Below are 16,640 nucleotides of genomic sequence, written 5' to 3'. Positions count from 1 at the left end.
TGCCAGTGGGAGTTCGTTCTCACTTTCTAATGGACTAACAGGTGGCTGTAGATGCCACATGTTTTCCAGAAATATTTTTAAAGGATGTTTGAGTGCACTTTAAAAAAAAAGAGCAGCAGCTGCAGATTGTTATTACTTTTTATCTCTCTCAGTCTCAAAGTCGCACAAAGGCAGAGCAGTCTCCCCACACAGACTTCAGAAGGACAGAGAAAAGGAGAGATGACTAATACCAGTTTGAAATCTCAGGAGATCTGGCCTATCTGCAGCAAGACCACCACTTCCAGGCCCAGCATCTTTAGAGCAAACAGGGAAGGAAGCCAGAGCTCCATGTCTCCTTTCAGAGCAGTAATTTTTCTCTCTCCGGTAGTACAACAATCCTGTTTTGTGCCTTGATTGATACAGGGTCTCAAATCTGTGCCCGGGGCAGATATATCAGCTATGCCAGGCTCCACTTCACTGTCATTCTGAGAGAAATCCTACTTAAGGAGAACTTATAGTATACATTCTTTTTCTTTTTTTTTTTTTTTTTAATAGCAGCTGTTTGAAACTGTTTAATGGATTTATAGGTTGAAAATAACCTAACAGATGTCATTACACAGCTCCACAAGGTATCACATGGCATCTGTCACACATGCAGAACACAAGAACCATTGGCTATGTGTCTGCCTCATGCGCAGGCTTTGCATGACAGGAGAAGGCTGCCCAATTTAGGGATGCTATTACAATATCCTTTATAGTAAAATGACACACAGCAGGTTTCTAATTAAATTTTAAGTAGAAATGTGCTCCCAGCTCCTGAATAATTCAAACTGTTCTATTAACCAAGGTTCTGAAATGCCACTGAGACATGAGCTGTGGACATAGCAGTGGCCAGGGGAAAAAAAAAAAACAAAAAAACAGCGCTTGGACGCACTGAGGCACTGGGCAGTGGATCGGGCAGGGTATGTGTAAAGGACAGCTGAAAGAACACATCTGTTCGTGTAGGAAAGCACTGCAGGCGAGAACGGAAGGAGAGACGAGCATGTTCTGCATACAAATGGGGCGAGGCACGTGCAAGAGGCAAGGCTGGGTTTGGTACCCGGCTCGTCTCGCTCTCAATGCACAAGCACACGCTGTTCTCCAAGTCACGTCCAGATCTGGGAGTACACGCAGGTGCCTGCTGGCACACCAATAAAAGCGCCGCTGAGCACGCTGCCAGCTCGTCAGAGCGGCTAAGCCAGAGCATGTCCCAAGGATGCACTGGTGGGAACATCCCCCGCAAGCACCGCTGCAGAGGAAGCATCTGCACGGCTTCCCCACGGCCAGCCCTGCAAGTGCCCTGGGGCCGAATGCGAGCAGGGCACGGGAGTGTGGCTGGAGGAGCTGAAGGGCAATGAAGTGAGCAGAGGGCTTCAGAGACCTCAGTTGGGATCATCCTTGTCCTCCAGAGCACGGCCTGGGCTCCAGCAGGCAGCCCGAGGCACAGCGCTGCCAGTCGGGGCACTGCAGCAGACCCTGGCCCTGGGGGAGCACAGCTCTTCCTAAGGTCAGACGTGGGTGTGAAGATGAGACCAAAACAAGACTCCTGCCTTCTAACTCCAGACCTGGGAGGGAGGCAGCGATACTGGCTAAGGGAGGAGGGAGAAAGCTGAAGGCCTGGCCACTGGGTAACGTTTAATACACGCCCCACATGACACTTAAGAGCAGGAGTATGCAAAATAATCTCCTAAATTACTGGAAACCCTGCAGAGACTCCTCTTCCTTTCTCCCATCCCTCGCCAAGAACACCTCAAAGCCAACAAGGGACTCAGAGGGGAGACCACTGAGGGGACCAAGGCTCAAAAACATCCGCGGAGGAAAGCAAGCAGAAACACTAAAAGCTCAGCACGGCCTTGGACTCTCCAGCGAGCAGACAGGACAGCAACGGGGCAGAGCTGCCCAAGGGAAAAAAAACGTTGTCTTCTGCTGGGCCAAATCCCCACTGAAGTCACAGGGTGAGGAATCCGGGATTTGGCCCAGGGGATCCAGCTGCGAGTCAAACCCTCAGATGGCCTTGATCTCTGAGTCAGGGTCTCGAGACTTTTAGATCGTAATTAATTGATGGCAACGGAAAGAAGGAGATGAGAGAATAAAAGGGAGAAGGAGTGAAAGAGAAAGAAGGGAGTGAGGCAAATGGGAAACTAGGTGGATGCAATGCTTTTTCCCCCCCCCCCCCAGCTCAGGGAACCTTACAGCAGCTCAGGAATAAAGGCTCAGCTGTAACTTGATTTCTAAAGCCTGTGCTTGCTCAGGGTTCACTGGGGACACATCAGGCACTGAGGTGAGAAAATAGAGCTGACGTTTAATCTCAACCCCTCTTAGCAAGAGTTGTGTCAAAGCAGGAAAACAGATCCCTGCATCCCTTCGCCTCCCCAGAGCCCTGGTGGAGAGGAGAGGAAGAACAAGGTAAAAATAGCCTACCTGTTGCTTGTCCCAGGTCCAAGCTGGAGTCGTTGAGCTCTCCCCCATCTTCCCAGAAGTACTGCGGGGGCTGTAAGATCTTGGACTCCTCGTTCTCCTCGCTGGCAAAGCCTGATCCTGGGGCAGCATGCAGAGAGCCAGGGATGAGATCAGGCTCGGTGGCCTCAGGGCTGGTTTGCTCGTGGGAATTCACGGCCTCCAGATGGGACATCATGGCAAACTCCAGCAGGGAGGTTGAAGTGAGGCCATCAGTGGTCGATTCCTCCGAGGAGGCAAGGCAGAGGCACAAAGTCCCTGTACAGAGGCAACAAACCCACATCAGAGAGGACTGGCAAGCAGCAGGCCGGTCTCCAGACAACCTGCTCCTGCCAAAGCAACCTGCCTTGGGGTAACCTGCCCCTCACACGGGCTGCGCTCAGCTGATGAGGAAAATCGGGCTCTCTGGGGAAACATTCACAGCCAGACAGAGGAGCATTCACATCCCCGAGGAGCTGCTGCCAAGCAGCCGCTCAGCCCCAGGCATTCCCTTCAATGGGGCAGTGATGGGGCAGCCTTCTCGGGGCTTTTTGCCCCCCCTGAAAGGACAAGGTGCCTTGTGAGTCACCCATCCTGGAGAGGAGGTGGAAAGGCTCGTACTGACAGCATAAAACCCTGGCTCTGCGGAGTCAACGCCAGTTTTTCTATTCCACTGTCACCCAGCCAAGACTTCACCCCAGTGTTCCCGACACGCAGCTGTATTATATACAGGGGGATTGATTTAAACCAAAATTATTTAAATCATCAATATTAATCAGGTTTTAAATCCAAAGGCTGGAAATCTATTTTTAAGCCATTGATCTGAACTTCATTTTGCATTCACATCTTTTGTTTTCCTGAGGACAGGCTGACTGCCACAGGTAAGAATTAAATCCAACTAACAGCAAATGCTACCTAACGCCGAGCAGGGATGCAGGTGGCATTTTTCACTTTTGTTTGAACAATTATATACTTGGTATTTCCATTTTGCATATTGGGAAGTTTGACTGACACTCCTCGATTCCTAGATGAGCCTTTAATTGTGATTTGTGTCAAGGTGCATTCACATGCATATTGAACTTCCATCAAAATGCAGGCAAACAGCATCTGGAACGTGGCTTTATTCAACCGATAAATACCACGATAAGCACGAGGACATCAAGAAAAAATGCATCTACCAAAACACATTTTGCATTTAAAGCATTTTTCTTAAGCAAGCGAAGTAGCTAATTTGGGTGAGCTGAGGGCTTCCTAGCCCTCTGTTCTTCAGCGCATTAAAACGAGAAGATCTCATCCTCTCACAGCTGATTTTTATTTGTAGATTAAAAGAAAAAAAAAAGGACAAGTTTTCCTGCTTTCTCAGCTTATACTCGTCTTTTTTTCAGTTTTTAATGAACTAGTCACTGAACTGAACTAATTGAATATGCTGAAATAAAGACTCATTTGGTATCTTGCTTTGATAACTGATTTTCTAGACTGGAGAAGTGCAGCAGATCTACTCCATCTGGAGTTCAGTAAAATATCAGATAATGTGCCCCACACCGAAGTACAAGAGAAGCAAGAAAAGACAGCAATTAGTTGATAAACTGTCAGACAACCATAAGGCACTGGCTACAGAAAAACTGACAGGGGCTTGTGCTGGAGGGAGGCTATTAGTAGAAATCCTCAAGGTCTGTCCTTGGACCTGGTGGTGTTTAACATTTTCCTAAGTGACCTTGGCTCAAAAAATTAATAGCAAGATAATGAAATTAGCCAAGGAAACAAAGCTAGGAGACGTCCTCACTACAAAGAAAGACTGCAGATAAAGCCAGGTGATCCCAAGGATGGAAATAACAGAAATATTACAAAAAGGGACACTGCAAAGTGGTTAAGTCACCACCTTGGGAAATAGCACCAAACATTCTCCGCTATAAGATAAGAAACCATCCGTTAGAAATGTCTTAAGAGAAGCTCCTGTGTTAGAAGTGTCTCCGAGATATCACTGGAATGCACATGTGAAAATGCTTGCAAAGTCCTGAAGCATTAGAAACAGAGATTTTACAAAGCACTGCTGAGACATCACCTGGATGCCGCACGCAGATTTGGGTACACGTGGCCTGGAATGATTCAGGCAGAGCTGAATCTGCCTGCAGGCAAGGGCACAGCCTGGGCGACCTCCCAAGGTTCCTTCCCACCACCACGTCCAGAAGGACAAATTCAAATCAATGCAAGTGCCAAGATGAGTTACGGCTGGCCCCCGTGCTTTCACTGAAAACATTGGCTTCTTAGCACAGAAAAATGTTTGGGACTTGCTGCTCGCTTGCCAGGCTGGTTACCAGCCCTGCCCTGGGAAGGCTGGAAGCCCAGAAATGCAATTCTTGAGCCTTGTGTGTGCTCTGACCTTCTCCGCCTACCTCTGCTCTTCTCTGAACCAAGCAAAACCCAACATTGGCTACTCTTTCCCATACACACTTGAGTCAGGCTTCTGTACTCCCCAGCCTCGATTGTTTTGCTCTATTGATCCAAGGCAAGAACCAGCTGAGGCCAGTGCAGCGGCAAAAAGCAAATGGCAAAAGAGCACCAGGGGGGCAGGAGGAGGCTGCTGCAGCATCACGGAGCCGACCGAGACACCCCTGGGGGCAGGCCAGCTCCCTGGGAGACACATGCAGTGAAATCCACAGCAGGAAATGAGAGATTGGACAATTCTTGTGCAGGAGTGGGCTGGTCAGAGAGACCCAGCCAGCCGCCGTGCCACCAACGGAGTGGTGCCCACCAGGCTCTGAAGCGCTGCTGCCCAAATTGGGCTTCCCCAGCCTGCCACAGGAGAGCTGGAGTGTCTGCAGCTGTAACAGGGCACTGCTGAGCCCTGAGCAGCCCAGCTGGGGACAGCGCTTGTCTTGAGGAGCTTACAGCTTGAGGAAACGTGACAGAGCAGCAAGGGGTGCAAAGGGAACGTGATCCTCCAAGTTATCCAGAAAAAGGGGAGCAGGAGGATGGGGAAAGACTACAGCAGAGGTCCAACGAGATGTGGAAAATGTGGCGTAGTTGGGAGTAAAACCGCCTGGATCCTACTTATGCACAGCCCAGGTCCCCCTGCCAGCTGGGCAAAGCCTCAGCACACAGCCCTGCGCCAGCTCCAGGGATGGCTCAGGGATGACTTCTCGCTTCTACTCCCCGAGCCACGCACAGCCTGTGCTGCCTCCAGGCCACAGCCCGGCCCAACAGCCCCACAACAGACATCTCGTGGCAGACCAGGGAGCTAATCCCAGCCCTGCAGGAAGCTCAGGTCCTGGGACTTCGCTTACCCTCATGTAACTCTGAAGTGTTTACCCCGTTAAAACCCCTTAAGCTGCATTATCTTGTTTACTGGCATGCTCTGCTCTCCCCAGCCCGAGATAAAACTACACCACCTCATCCCTGAGAGGGAAGCATTAATAGACACAGCCCGAGCAAGGCGGGTTTCTCCAGGAGTGGATGTGGGGCAGGACAGCAGCCTGGGGCTGACCCACAGGCACGGGGTGCAGAGGTCAGCCTGGGGGAACTCGCTGCCCCAGCACCAGCCCAAATGTCACAAGGCACATTCTGCAGACAGCACCCTGACCTTCAAACCTTCAGCACCTGCAGCAGCACCGACCCAAAGGCTTGGGGTGCCAAACACAGATTTGTCACTTCCCCCTCTCTCTTCCAAGCATCTGATAAAGGAGCTCAATGCAGCTGTCAACTCAGAGGCAAAGAAAGAATCAAAGCCCGAGCTGAGCTGGGAGGCCGGGGAGCACAGCTGAGAAACCCAACCCAAGGCATCAGCAGCTCGCTGTCTTCCTCCTCCTAGGATGGGGAACAGGGATCAGGCGACTTCCAGTAGCCATCAGTCTCCAGTCTGGTATTTTAGAAGGCAAATCAAACGGTAGGAAAAAAAGAAACGCGAATAAAACCCTGCGAGTGGAGATGGGAGGGAGCAGGGAACGGAGCCAGGGCTCGCCAGCTGCTTCAATGGGGCGTTTGTCTCTCGTTTCTATTTTTGCGGCACCTCTGCGTAACCTGGAGGAGATGAGGCTCTGCATGCTAAAGAGGGCAGCCAGCCTTCGGGGAAACAGCAGGGATGCGAGCATGGGAGGCAACACCAGCCCCAGCTCACAGAGCGCAGGGGAAGTGGGAGAGGTAAACGGCGCGAGGAGAGGGAACAAAGGCAGGGAGCGTGCGGCAGGAACAGCGCCGGAGCTCCCGCTCTGGCTGCGAACTCTCGAGCTCTCCAGCTGGCAGCACCCACAGACGTGACACGTGGAGGGAACACCGACCTTGCTGAAGAGGCTTCACCTCCACGAGGAGCGGAACGGGGCAGTTCCAACAACAGGGAGCACTGGTGTTACCTTGCCACAGCCGCTGGAGAAGCGCCAGCCTGGTGGACACACACGTTTGGGAGTTTGCTGGTCGCTGATCCCACCGGCGCCTTGGAAAATGGCTTCAGCTCACAGCAGTGGAGCTTGCTCTGCTCAGCTCAGCAGAGGATGCGACATAAGAGCCCGAAAAGGCAGATGGAGGAGTTTTGCTCAATAGCAGAGAAAAAAAAAATCCGAGGAAAGAACATCTGCCGCCTATCTCCCGAACTGCTGGGAATAAAAGATTCACGTTTCTGCTCAACTCTAGGAGAACCCTAAAGCGTTTTCTACCTTAGCCAACCAAGAACCACTTCGTCCCGTTGCCACAAGGCAAGCCACCTCTCCACGGGATGGGGCAGCTGCTTGAAAGCTCCCAACCGGCCTATTGAGCAGGACTAGCAGGGAAAGAGGAAATCAGTCATTTCTGGATCCAGCTGAAATGAGAGGAGGGACTTGGGGACATGAAATGGAATCTGGCTACAACTGTGTCAAACGGCCTTTAAAATTTTCTTGCTTTTTAATTAACAACGAGCAAGCCTCAGTTTTCTCTCCAAGGAAATAACACCAACATCCTATAAGATGTCATCATACTGGCGTGACCTACAGAGGGGTTGTGTGCCCTTTCATTGCCCATCTCCCAGCCGTATCAGCTGGTTTCACCTCTCCTTCTCCAGCGCTGGGACTGTAACACCCCGCCAGGAAGGCAGGATCAGCCCTGGCTGGGGGGAAGAGCGTTTGCCTGGAGCACGTGCTCTGACTTTCTTGGCTCTCACCACCGGCTAGCAGAGCCTGCACAACACCACGGGTACCAGGGAGGGGGCCAGGGCACCTCGGTGCGGCCGACAGGACAGCCCCAACGGTGTCCATCTGGCCCTGCTGCCGTTGACCTTCCTTTCAGGCTCAGCCCAGACCCCGGAGGTATCCCACACCGTTATTTCCTCGGAGCGCTGGGTCAGCAATGGGTCACTTGCCAATAATCGGTTGGGACAGGAGCACAATGACCAGATGAGGGAAGCATCTGCCAGGGATCTGCCCTCCCCCAGACCACCGCCTGCAGAAGCTGGGGAGCAGGGCCCGAGGGCAGGGAGGAGAGAGGCCCCGGGCAGAGCTGCCAAGGCACAAATGCTCACAGAACATAACAAAACACGGCGCTGATTTAAATAACAAAAAAAAAAAAAAATCCCAGCTGCAGACAGAGGAAGAGGAGAAGCGGGATGCCGTTCAGCTGAGGGCAGTCCCAGCTGATTCCCCCACTCTCACCTGAGTCGGGCTCTCAGCAGGGTGCAGACAGGACAGCCATTTATCAGACAAGTCATTCTGCTGCTAATTCGGAGTTATGCCTGGAGCACTGCACCTCTCCCAGCCCTGCTGCTCCCCCAGTGCACCGGACTCCTCACACACCCAGCCAGGTCCCTAATCCGAGAGCATCTCTAATTAGGACTTCAGCAAACAAGATCAGACTGCCATCCTCCCGGTACTGTCAGCAAGCACGTCCCTCACCGGGTGTCCCTCAAAGCCTTCCCCCATGCCACAGCCCTGGTACATTTTGGAAAGCAATGGAAGTAACACGGGGAGCACGTAGAGGTCCTGCACTAACTGACGAGGTGACAAGGCACAGCTCACGAGGCCCTTGCAGTGAGGCAATGCTTCAGAAGGAGATCCTAAAGCACCCAGTAGTTGTGCCAGCATCTTGAAGCTTTTAGAGATCTTTACAGCCAGCACAACCAGGGAGCTCAAACACGGGGAGCAGGGCATGAATGTTGCTCACACTGAGCACGGAAAACCTCCAGCACACAGTGCAGGTACCACGACCTGCTTTTGCAGCCAGCTGCAGACGTGCACCGGGGTCTGACCCGCAGGGCTGCAGGACCCTCAGCCCGCTCTGAGCAGAGCCAGTCTCCCCACAGACCCCACAGAACCAGGCCACAGCAGCTCAGGCGAGCCCCTCTCCCCCCTTCCATCAGCCCTTCGCGCCAGGCGTCACAACCGTGCCTGGTTTCAGCCTCGCAGACTGTTTCCCTTCGCTCCCTCCCCGGATCGTCTCGTAGCCTTCACACCTCCCTCCTCTGCTGCTGCCGCGTCTGCTCCTCCGCGCTCCTCGCTATCAACTGCGGCGGGTCGCAGCTCGGGGGGAGACGCAGCGCCAGGTAGGCAGTTGCACGCAGCAGAAGTGAATTTACCTCTCTCGGTTACCTTTCCTCAGCACCCTCAAAGCAGCCCGCAAGCCCCCAGGGGTTAACAGACCACAGGATGAAAGCAACTGATCTGGGGAAAAAAAAAAAATAAAAACAACAAACAAAGCAAAACAAAACAACACAGCCCACGGGTTCCTTTGCCCAAAACATTTCAACTGCCTGCCAAAAAGTCACCTTGCCAGGCCTTTGCTCCCACTGCTCGCTCTGTCTGGGCTGCACGCCCCGGTCCTGTTTCCAGCACACCAAGTAAAGGTGCGCGGCTGCTCCGCCTGCAAATCTCCCTGCCTGGGCAGGGCAAGCGCTGCTGCAGCAGGTAGGAGGGACATCCCTCCAGAAACAACCTCAGCGGAGCAGAAGCCGTTGACACCAGCTCAGCCCAAAGAACTTGAGGACTCACCGGGCACAACCCTGAGCACAGAAGGCGCAACCAGATCCTAGGAGGCACAACAGGGCTCAGTGGGGTCCGGTCAGAGCGCCAGCAGGGCGCATCTTCCTCGCCAGCATCCCGGGCCCTCTGAACAAACCAGCGCACGTGTTTGCTCTGCCTCTGTGCGACTCTGCCCGGGCTGCGTGGCTGACAAATAGCCTCTCTCCATTCTTTCGGGATTACGTGTTTCAATAGCCGGCGAGGACTGGAAGCAAGTTCACCCGACTGCCAGCTGCGGGCCACGACGCACCTTCCCCGCAGCCCCTCTCACCGCGGCCCAGCTGCCTTTGTGTCTCCTGCTCACTTATTTACCCACAAAATGCCGGAGCGTCTTCCCACGCTGAGCGAAGGGGAAAAAAAAAAACTTTTGTGTGCTCTGATCTGCAGCTTGTCGCCTGCAGCTTCCCCTTGAGGGCTTAATGTAGTTATTTCTACCCCTGATGCCTATAATTAAATGAACATTTCCTTATGGCACTGAAGAGGCCAAGGAAAAATTGACTACAGGGAATTTTCATCCATCCTGATTTATACTCCCTCAGCTCCGGCTGTTCACACACTGCTAACAAGGAATCTTCTAAGCAGGCAGGAGGGAAAAAAATAATAAATAGCCCACATGCAGACAAGCACCTGGGGAGACAATGAGAGGGAAAAGACCGCTTCCCTGCCCTCTCCCCTGCTTTTAACCACATCATTTTCCTACTTGCAAAAGCAAAGGGGCTCAGATACCCAAGAGCCCGGAGAGATGTTTCCATGCGCTGCCAGCAGACCTACACGATGCCCAGCCTACTCCTGGAACCCCGATGTGGGGCACCTTCAGCCTGTCCCAAGGGTCTGCAGAGGCTCCTGACCCCAGAAGGCAGCTGCAAGCATGCCTTTCCCTCGGCACCAGGGATGCAGACCCTGCAGCTCTCGGGTTTTAACCATGCCTGTCTTGTGGGACTGGAGGAGCGAAGCCACAGCGCAGTGAATTATGCCAGACTGGAACAGCTCCTTAACCACCAAGCAAAGCTGCTAACCAAAATGGGCTCAATTTAGAAATTCTCAGCAGTCTTTGTCTCTAATTCTGACCTTCCAGCTAGGTAGGAAAACAGGTCTCCAGGGATGCGTGGCCATCCATGTCCAGCCACCACAATGCACCAGGATTACCAGTTTCACTGGGTGAGGAACTGAGCTGCCCCTCGTCTCCCATCCCTTCGCCTCTCCCTGCTAGGACAGCAGAGAGGATCACAGGGAAATCCAAGGACCCAAATCCTCCGTATCATCACCAGCTGGACAGCAATGCTAGAAAGTTTCCCGCAGTCTGTGCAGAAGAGGAGACACCCTCCCTCAGCAGAGCAGCATCAGCTGTAGACCTCTCGGGTGCCAGATTTTAAAACCACCACGAGGTCCCTGTCCATTCCCCGCAGAGCAAATGCAGCTTTCAAGTGTGGGGACGGGGCCAGCCTGAAATGGCAGAATGGTGGGATAGGAATAGATAGGAATAGATTAATCCTACCCATGCTCAGTGCCCTGCTCCATGGAGGAGGCAGAGGTCTGGCAGAATTTGGGGGCACAGGTTTCCTGACGAGATGCAGCTAAAGGACTTCTGTGAGCTGTGCCCAAGATTTTCCCTAACGTGGACTGCCTGCCTCAAGGGAAACACGGAGCTGGCTCCCAGCTCAGCCCAGGAAAAGCTTGGGGCTTCTGTGCCACGGAGCATTGGCACAGAACCCCAACAGGTTTTTCGATCCATTTTGCTCTTTAAGCTAACTATTGTTTGCCAACCTAAAAGCCTTTATCCCCTCTCTTTAGGGAGCCCCAGACCACAGGGGCAAGGCGCTGTGCGTACAGCTCGGGGACGGAGCGACTCCCCAGAGCTTCCAGATGACACATTCCCCCACCAACATTTTCAGGAGATCGGGGCAATCAGACAGACGTGCCAGGGGGCTGGATGTCACCGTATCGCAGCTCGGTCGTGCTGGAAGACAGCGACTGGTTGGGAAATCAGCCCTTCCCTCCCTGCCAGAATGACTCAAGACAAAGACTCCCCCACACTTCAGATGTCCCCGCTCCGAACTCCTGTTTCCCAGCTCCGCTCTGACCAGATTTTGGTACAAAAGAGCCGGCGGTGGGGAGGGCGAGCGCAACCGCAGCCTCACGAGTCTTGGGGAGGGGAGCCCTTTGTTGGGAAATTTCCCCAGATGATTTAAAAACAGGCGCAAAGCCCTCGCAACTATTCCTGGTACGATTATCCCTAAGCTCAATTGCCTCTCCCCGGCACCCTCCAAATTTCAAGGGGAGGCTCTTGGAAGCGAGGGGGGAACGGGGAGCAATTTGTGGTGCCCCCCGTCCTTTGTGGCAGTTTTGCGGTACTTGGTAAAATCCCCACGCCGCCAGAAGAAGCCAGAAACACAAGGGAGAGCTTTGGGGGGGGCAGCCCTGGTGTGGGCAAGGTCCTCTGAGGCGGGCAGCTCACCTCACGGCATCATGAGGGCACTCGGCACCGGCCACAGCGTGCAGGGTCCCCACCGGGGACCCCATCACCGATGCTGGAGACCCTGTGGCGAGCAAAACCCACGGGCACCCCACAAGCGGGGGGCAACCAGCCACCACCCCGGGGCGGGGATGGATCACCCCCGGTGTTTAGGGCACGGCACCGGAGGGATGGAAGCGTGTGTGTGTGTGTGTGTGTGTGTGTATGTGGGGGGGGGGGGGTCCCGGTGGCTGCCCCCACCCTCCCGCTGGAATGGCGGCGCCCCCCCTTCCCCTCCAGCCCTCACTCACCGGCGGCCAGCAGCAGCAGCAGCAGCAGCGCCGGGGCCCGGTGCAGCGGCTGCATGGCGGCGGCCGCTGCCCTGCCGCGCCGCCTCTTCACGGGGAGCGGGGCCGCCCCGCCGGGCTCTGCCCCTCGCCGCCGCCGCGCCCGGCCCGGCACCGCCTCCTCCTCCTCCTCCTCCTGCCGCTACGGGGGCGGAGAGACGGGGAGGGGGCGTCCGGAGCTGCCCCCCCACACACACACCCCAAAAAACTCCACGGGGCTGAGGGGGGCCGTGGAGGCGCTGCTCGGTGCCCGGCTCCCTCCCCGAGCCGGCTGCAGGGCCCCGGCCCCCCGCGCCTCCGTGTGGCGGCGGTGGGGGGTGGGAGCCGGGGAGGGCCGCGGGTGCCCCTCAGGCGCTGAGGGAGCGGGGAGCCCGCAGTGGGATCCCCACGGGGATGGGATCAGACCTCGGGCCCTTTGAGCCCTGTGGTGGAAAAGCACGCAGGGTGGTGTCTTGCTTCGCACCTTGCCTCACCTGTGGGTCACAGAGCCGCGCACAGTGCGTGTATCTGTGCCGCTTCATGAGGGAAGATTTCTCCCCCAGAGCAACTTCGTTTCTCTAACTCACATCCCACAGGCCTCCAGCCCCTGAGCAGCCACCGCTGAGGGGCTACACAGCTCCCAGTCTAGTCACGGCCTCGTGTCTGAGAGACCTACCCAAAACCCAAGCAACACAGGGCTGCAAACCCCTCGTAACTCCAAGCTGAAGGAACCCCAAAAGAAATCAGCCCCTTTCCATAGGGTATCAGGCTCGTTGGGCATCAAGCTTTCCTGCACAGCAGCACCTAGGTGCCTTTTTCTTCGGTTTCGGAACAATTTTCTCATCGCACAACTCTAGGAGGGCAGGCAACACCGACATCAAACACCTCAAGCCCTGAGTGAGAAGGCAGCAGCGCTGCCATGGCCTCACCAAGTGCCTTCACCTTGGCCACCTTTGGTGCTTTCTGAGCTGTGAAGATGTCAGGAGAAGCGATGGTTTGCAGGTCTCTCTCCACAGGGCAAAGACATGCTGGATGCTTCTCACAGACCTCCCCATGGTCCACGAGCCATGGTGGGCCCCAGGTGCCCATGCAGCATGTGGCTGAGACAGCAACATGTCGGTCTGGAGGCGGTCAGGATTCTAGATCTAGATCTTATCCCCTAAATAAAGATTCACTAAAAATATTCCAGACTTTTTTCCTTTTCCCTGCAAGTAGTGAATGTTCTTTTGTTGAAGATTGAATCTCCTGAAACAAGCACTGATGGTATTTTTTTTTCCTGTCATGAGCTTGATGGCTTTTTGACAGCTAGAGGAAGGTGGCATGCCAAAGGCCACCAAACCCTCCTGAGAGCCAAACAACCAGCCCTGAGTACCTGGTATAACCAGTGCTGGCCTTTGTAGCTCCTACCAGACCACCACTGCCCCTCTGAGCATCTGCTTGCCCTTTTTGGCCTCTTTTCCCCTTCATCACCCGCTCCCATACAGCGGTTACCCCAACAGGGACAAGGGCAGGTGACGGGCCGGCTGCTCCAGTTCCCCAGCGCAGCAAGGCAAAGCCAGCAGGCTTGAACCAAGCCACTCGCTTTTGGCTTCTGTCAGACCACGTCCTCCCAGCGCTCTGAAAGTCCTTTTTATCCCAGAATCAATGCAGCCCCCAGCCCCCACTGCGCAGGAAATGCAGCAGGAACTACCGAGCTGCCTCCTACCCCTTCGCCAAGATAAAAACCCTTCAGTACACTCAGATCCTAGCCCAGGCATGGCATTTAATGAATACTCTTGTCATTTTTCACTTTTATGCTGGTAATTTGGCTGTCTCTGCATGCAGGTGGCTTACTACAAGTGGGTAACTAAGAGCCTTTCAGATCTCTTGACCCTGCCACATCCAGCCCCCAAATCTTAGAAACTGGATCCAGTGTCTGCAGCAGCCCCATGGCATCAAAGGCAGCGCAGACACCCTCATGAATTACCCGGCCCTGCATCAGAGGGGAGGAAACCACGCTGGCACGGCACTGTGCACGCTTACTGTGAGGCTCATGGTGCCGTGTGGATTTATTTTGACATCGCATATCGGTCTCCCACTGAGCAGCAAAAAAGAGGCAGTATGAAAGGAGAAGATGCATCTTAGACAAGAAAATGAGACAAAATTTGTGGCCGCATCGATCAGCCAGGTCAGCGTTGCCAGCAGAGATGGGCAACACCCGTGCTCTTTAAAAACAGCATGAACTTAAACCCAGCACAGCCCATGTCTTCGTCGTACGCTCCCTTGGATAGGCACGGCTGGCTCAGCTCTCCCGAGGTATTGGCAGCTTTACAGGCAAAGGTTTGTCATTTCTCATTTGATCTTCTCCAGCCTCCCTACCTGGGGTACGTTCTCCAACGACGTTCAGAGCACCGGTAAAAGGGGCTTTGCAATTGCACTAAATGCTTTTTATAGCTGCTTCAAAGCTATTCAGAGAAGTGATACTGGGAGGAACTTTTATCAGTATTACCATTATCTGTGCTTTGCTGTTCTTCCCCCAAATTGTTCAATTTCACAGCTACGTCTATTAGACCGAATCAAAAAGCAAGCGTGTATTTTAGGCTGGCAAAACTGAAAATCCTGCTGCCGCTTTCCCCATAAGTTACCGTAACAGCTTTTGCCTCCAGGAAATTCAGCCAGCTTTCCGATTTCAATTTAAGGGTCACATTTTGTTCCAAGATACTTGCAAACAAATACTACTGAAGTAGAGGAATGAGGTGATAGCTAAAGGAAAGAATTTGCTGCCTAGGACTTGTTAATTAAAAGCAAATTAAATAGAAGTCTAATCTCAACAAAAATACAACTTGTTTTGAAACTCCAGTTTAGAAAAAAAAAAAAAGCAACACATTAATTTGAAATATGCTGGTAAGATGTTTTATTCTCCTAAATCCAGCAAAATTGAATTCACTTACAAAGATGAAAGTGATCTATTGCCCTTGCTCAGCAGAGCAAGAAAATAAACAATAAGCAAAACAAATAAGCAGTCAGATGTTAAGTTCTTGCAGTGTTAGAAATGGCAAGATGTCACTAGTACCAAGAAAAAGGTTTAACACTTCTTCCATTGCATGCTCACAATTATCATACAGCAGAAAGGGATCCGTGGCCATTCTCAGTGCAAAGAAAACACCAAAAAACACTACCTTCAGACTATGTCCAGTTAATTCCATCTCTGGCTTTTTGGGACAGAGACTCTGTGACACAGCAGGCTGGTGGCACACCACGCAATTTAACCCCAACTACTGTGAAGCTGCGCAGCCTTTTGGCATCTCATCCCCCCTTCACAGGGAAGCTTGAGAGTCCCCTGCCCAGCCTCTCCTTCCTCGGGAACAAGGAAGGATTTAACCTCTCCCATGTTGCAGCATTCCTAAATTTATTCCAGAGTCTCTGACAAGATTTATATAAGCTTATTTGCTGAGTAGCCTTTTTAATGCTCAAACACAAGGATTTTGACTGCACCAAGCAGGGGTAGGTACCCACTCCATTCTTACCTAGCCCAGGCATGCAGGCATTCTATGGGGAAAACACACACCTTCTGCTCTCATCCAAAATCCTGTGGGGAAAGATGTATAATAAACACTTTGAGAGGAGTGACCTGGAGCCATTTATGCCTTCCAGCATGTGCTGTAATTAGAGGGGAGCGGGATCTGTTCCACTGAGAGCACAGGAGTGGGAGCAAGGTTTTCTGCATCACTTTGAGCCTTTCTTCATCTCTTCACACCAGCTTCCTCCCCTTAGGGAAAGGCACGCTACCCACCTGGGACACAGCGCTGTTACCAGTCCTGCCTGCTTCCCAGCCCCTGCTGTAAGGTGTGAAAGAGCACACACAAGTTGTGCTTTACTTTTACTCCCACTTTTCACATGCCCCTGCTGCTTCCCATCCCTGAAGCGCTGCATTTCTCTCCCCTCTAAAGCAGAGCTGACTGCTGCATTAACAGCCAGGCCATTCTCCTGCAGGAGGCTCTGACAGCAAACCCCTGCGGACTCCTAGAGGGCAGAGGAAAACAAAGCTATATTGAATTTGATTAAGGGGCCAGAATAACCTTTAACAGAGCCACCTGAGGCAAAGAGGCAGACAGCTCTCCAGCTGAAAGCCAAAGCAAGTTTCCTCACAGCCATAGGGACAGGGCTTCTCCCAGAGAAGCAGCAGCCCAAGCACATTGCTGTGCTGCAGCAGGCATGCAAGGGGTGGTCACAGCCCTCTGCTCACTCAAGGGGTGACTACTGAGCTTCCAGCTAGGAAGCAGAAAGTATTTGGTCTCTTGGGGCTTATTCACATCATTTAAGCTGGGTTTCTGCACAACACAGCTTGGAGAACTCTTATCTCTGCATTGAGCACAGCAACTCAGTTCCTAGGCAGAGACCAAATGCCCTTCTGGAAAGGGTTGCAGAGTGATGGAGAAATCTGCAGAAATG

General features: G+C 53.2%; 1 protein-coding gene across 2 annotated transcripts in view; it reads right to left on the bottom strand.

Moving 5' to 3' along the window:
• The window catches only part of PODXL2 (podocalyxin like 2), a 31,979-nt gene extending 16,236 nt beyond the window's left edge, over positions 1-15,743 (bottom strand). Inside the window, exons 1-2 of one of the 2 annotated variants that reach the window (XM_038186026.2) lie at positions 15,716-15,743; positions 2,440-2,733 (exon numbers count right to left, since the gene is read on the bottom strand). In XM_038186026.2, coding sequence (XP_038041954.2) covers positions 2,440-2,733; positions 15,716-15,728 — 307 coding nt within the window. In that variant the 5' untranslated portion in view covers positions 15,729-15,743. Of the gene's footprint in view, positions 1-2,439; positions 2,734-12,194; positions 12,508-15,715 lie in introns of those variants that run through there. The other variant, XM_027467513.3, reaches the window with a different exon arrangement.
• Between the last annotated feature and the right edge of the window lie 897 nt (positions 15,744-16,640).

Source organism: Anas platyrhynchos, chromosome 13, assembly GCF_047663525.1.
Source record: "Anas platyrhynchos isolate ZD024472 breed Pekin duck chromosome 13, IASCAAS_PekinDuck_T2T, whole genome shotgun sequence".
NCBI lineage: Eukaryota > Metazoa > Chordata > Aves > Anseriformes > Anatidae > Anas > Anas platyrhynchos.
The sequence above is the reverse complement of the archived record's forward strand: the minus strand, read 5'-3'. Positions and strand labels throughout refer to the sequence as shown.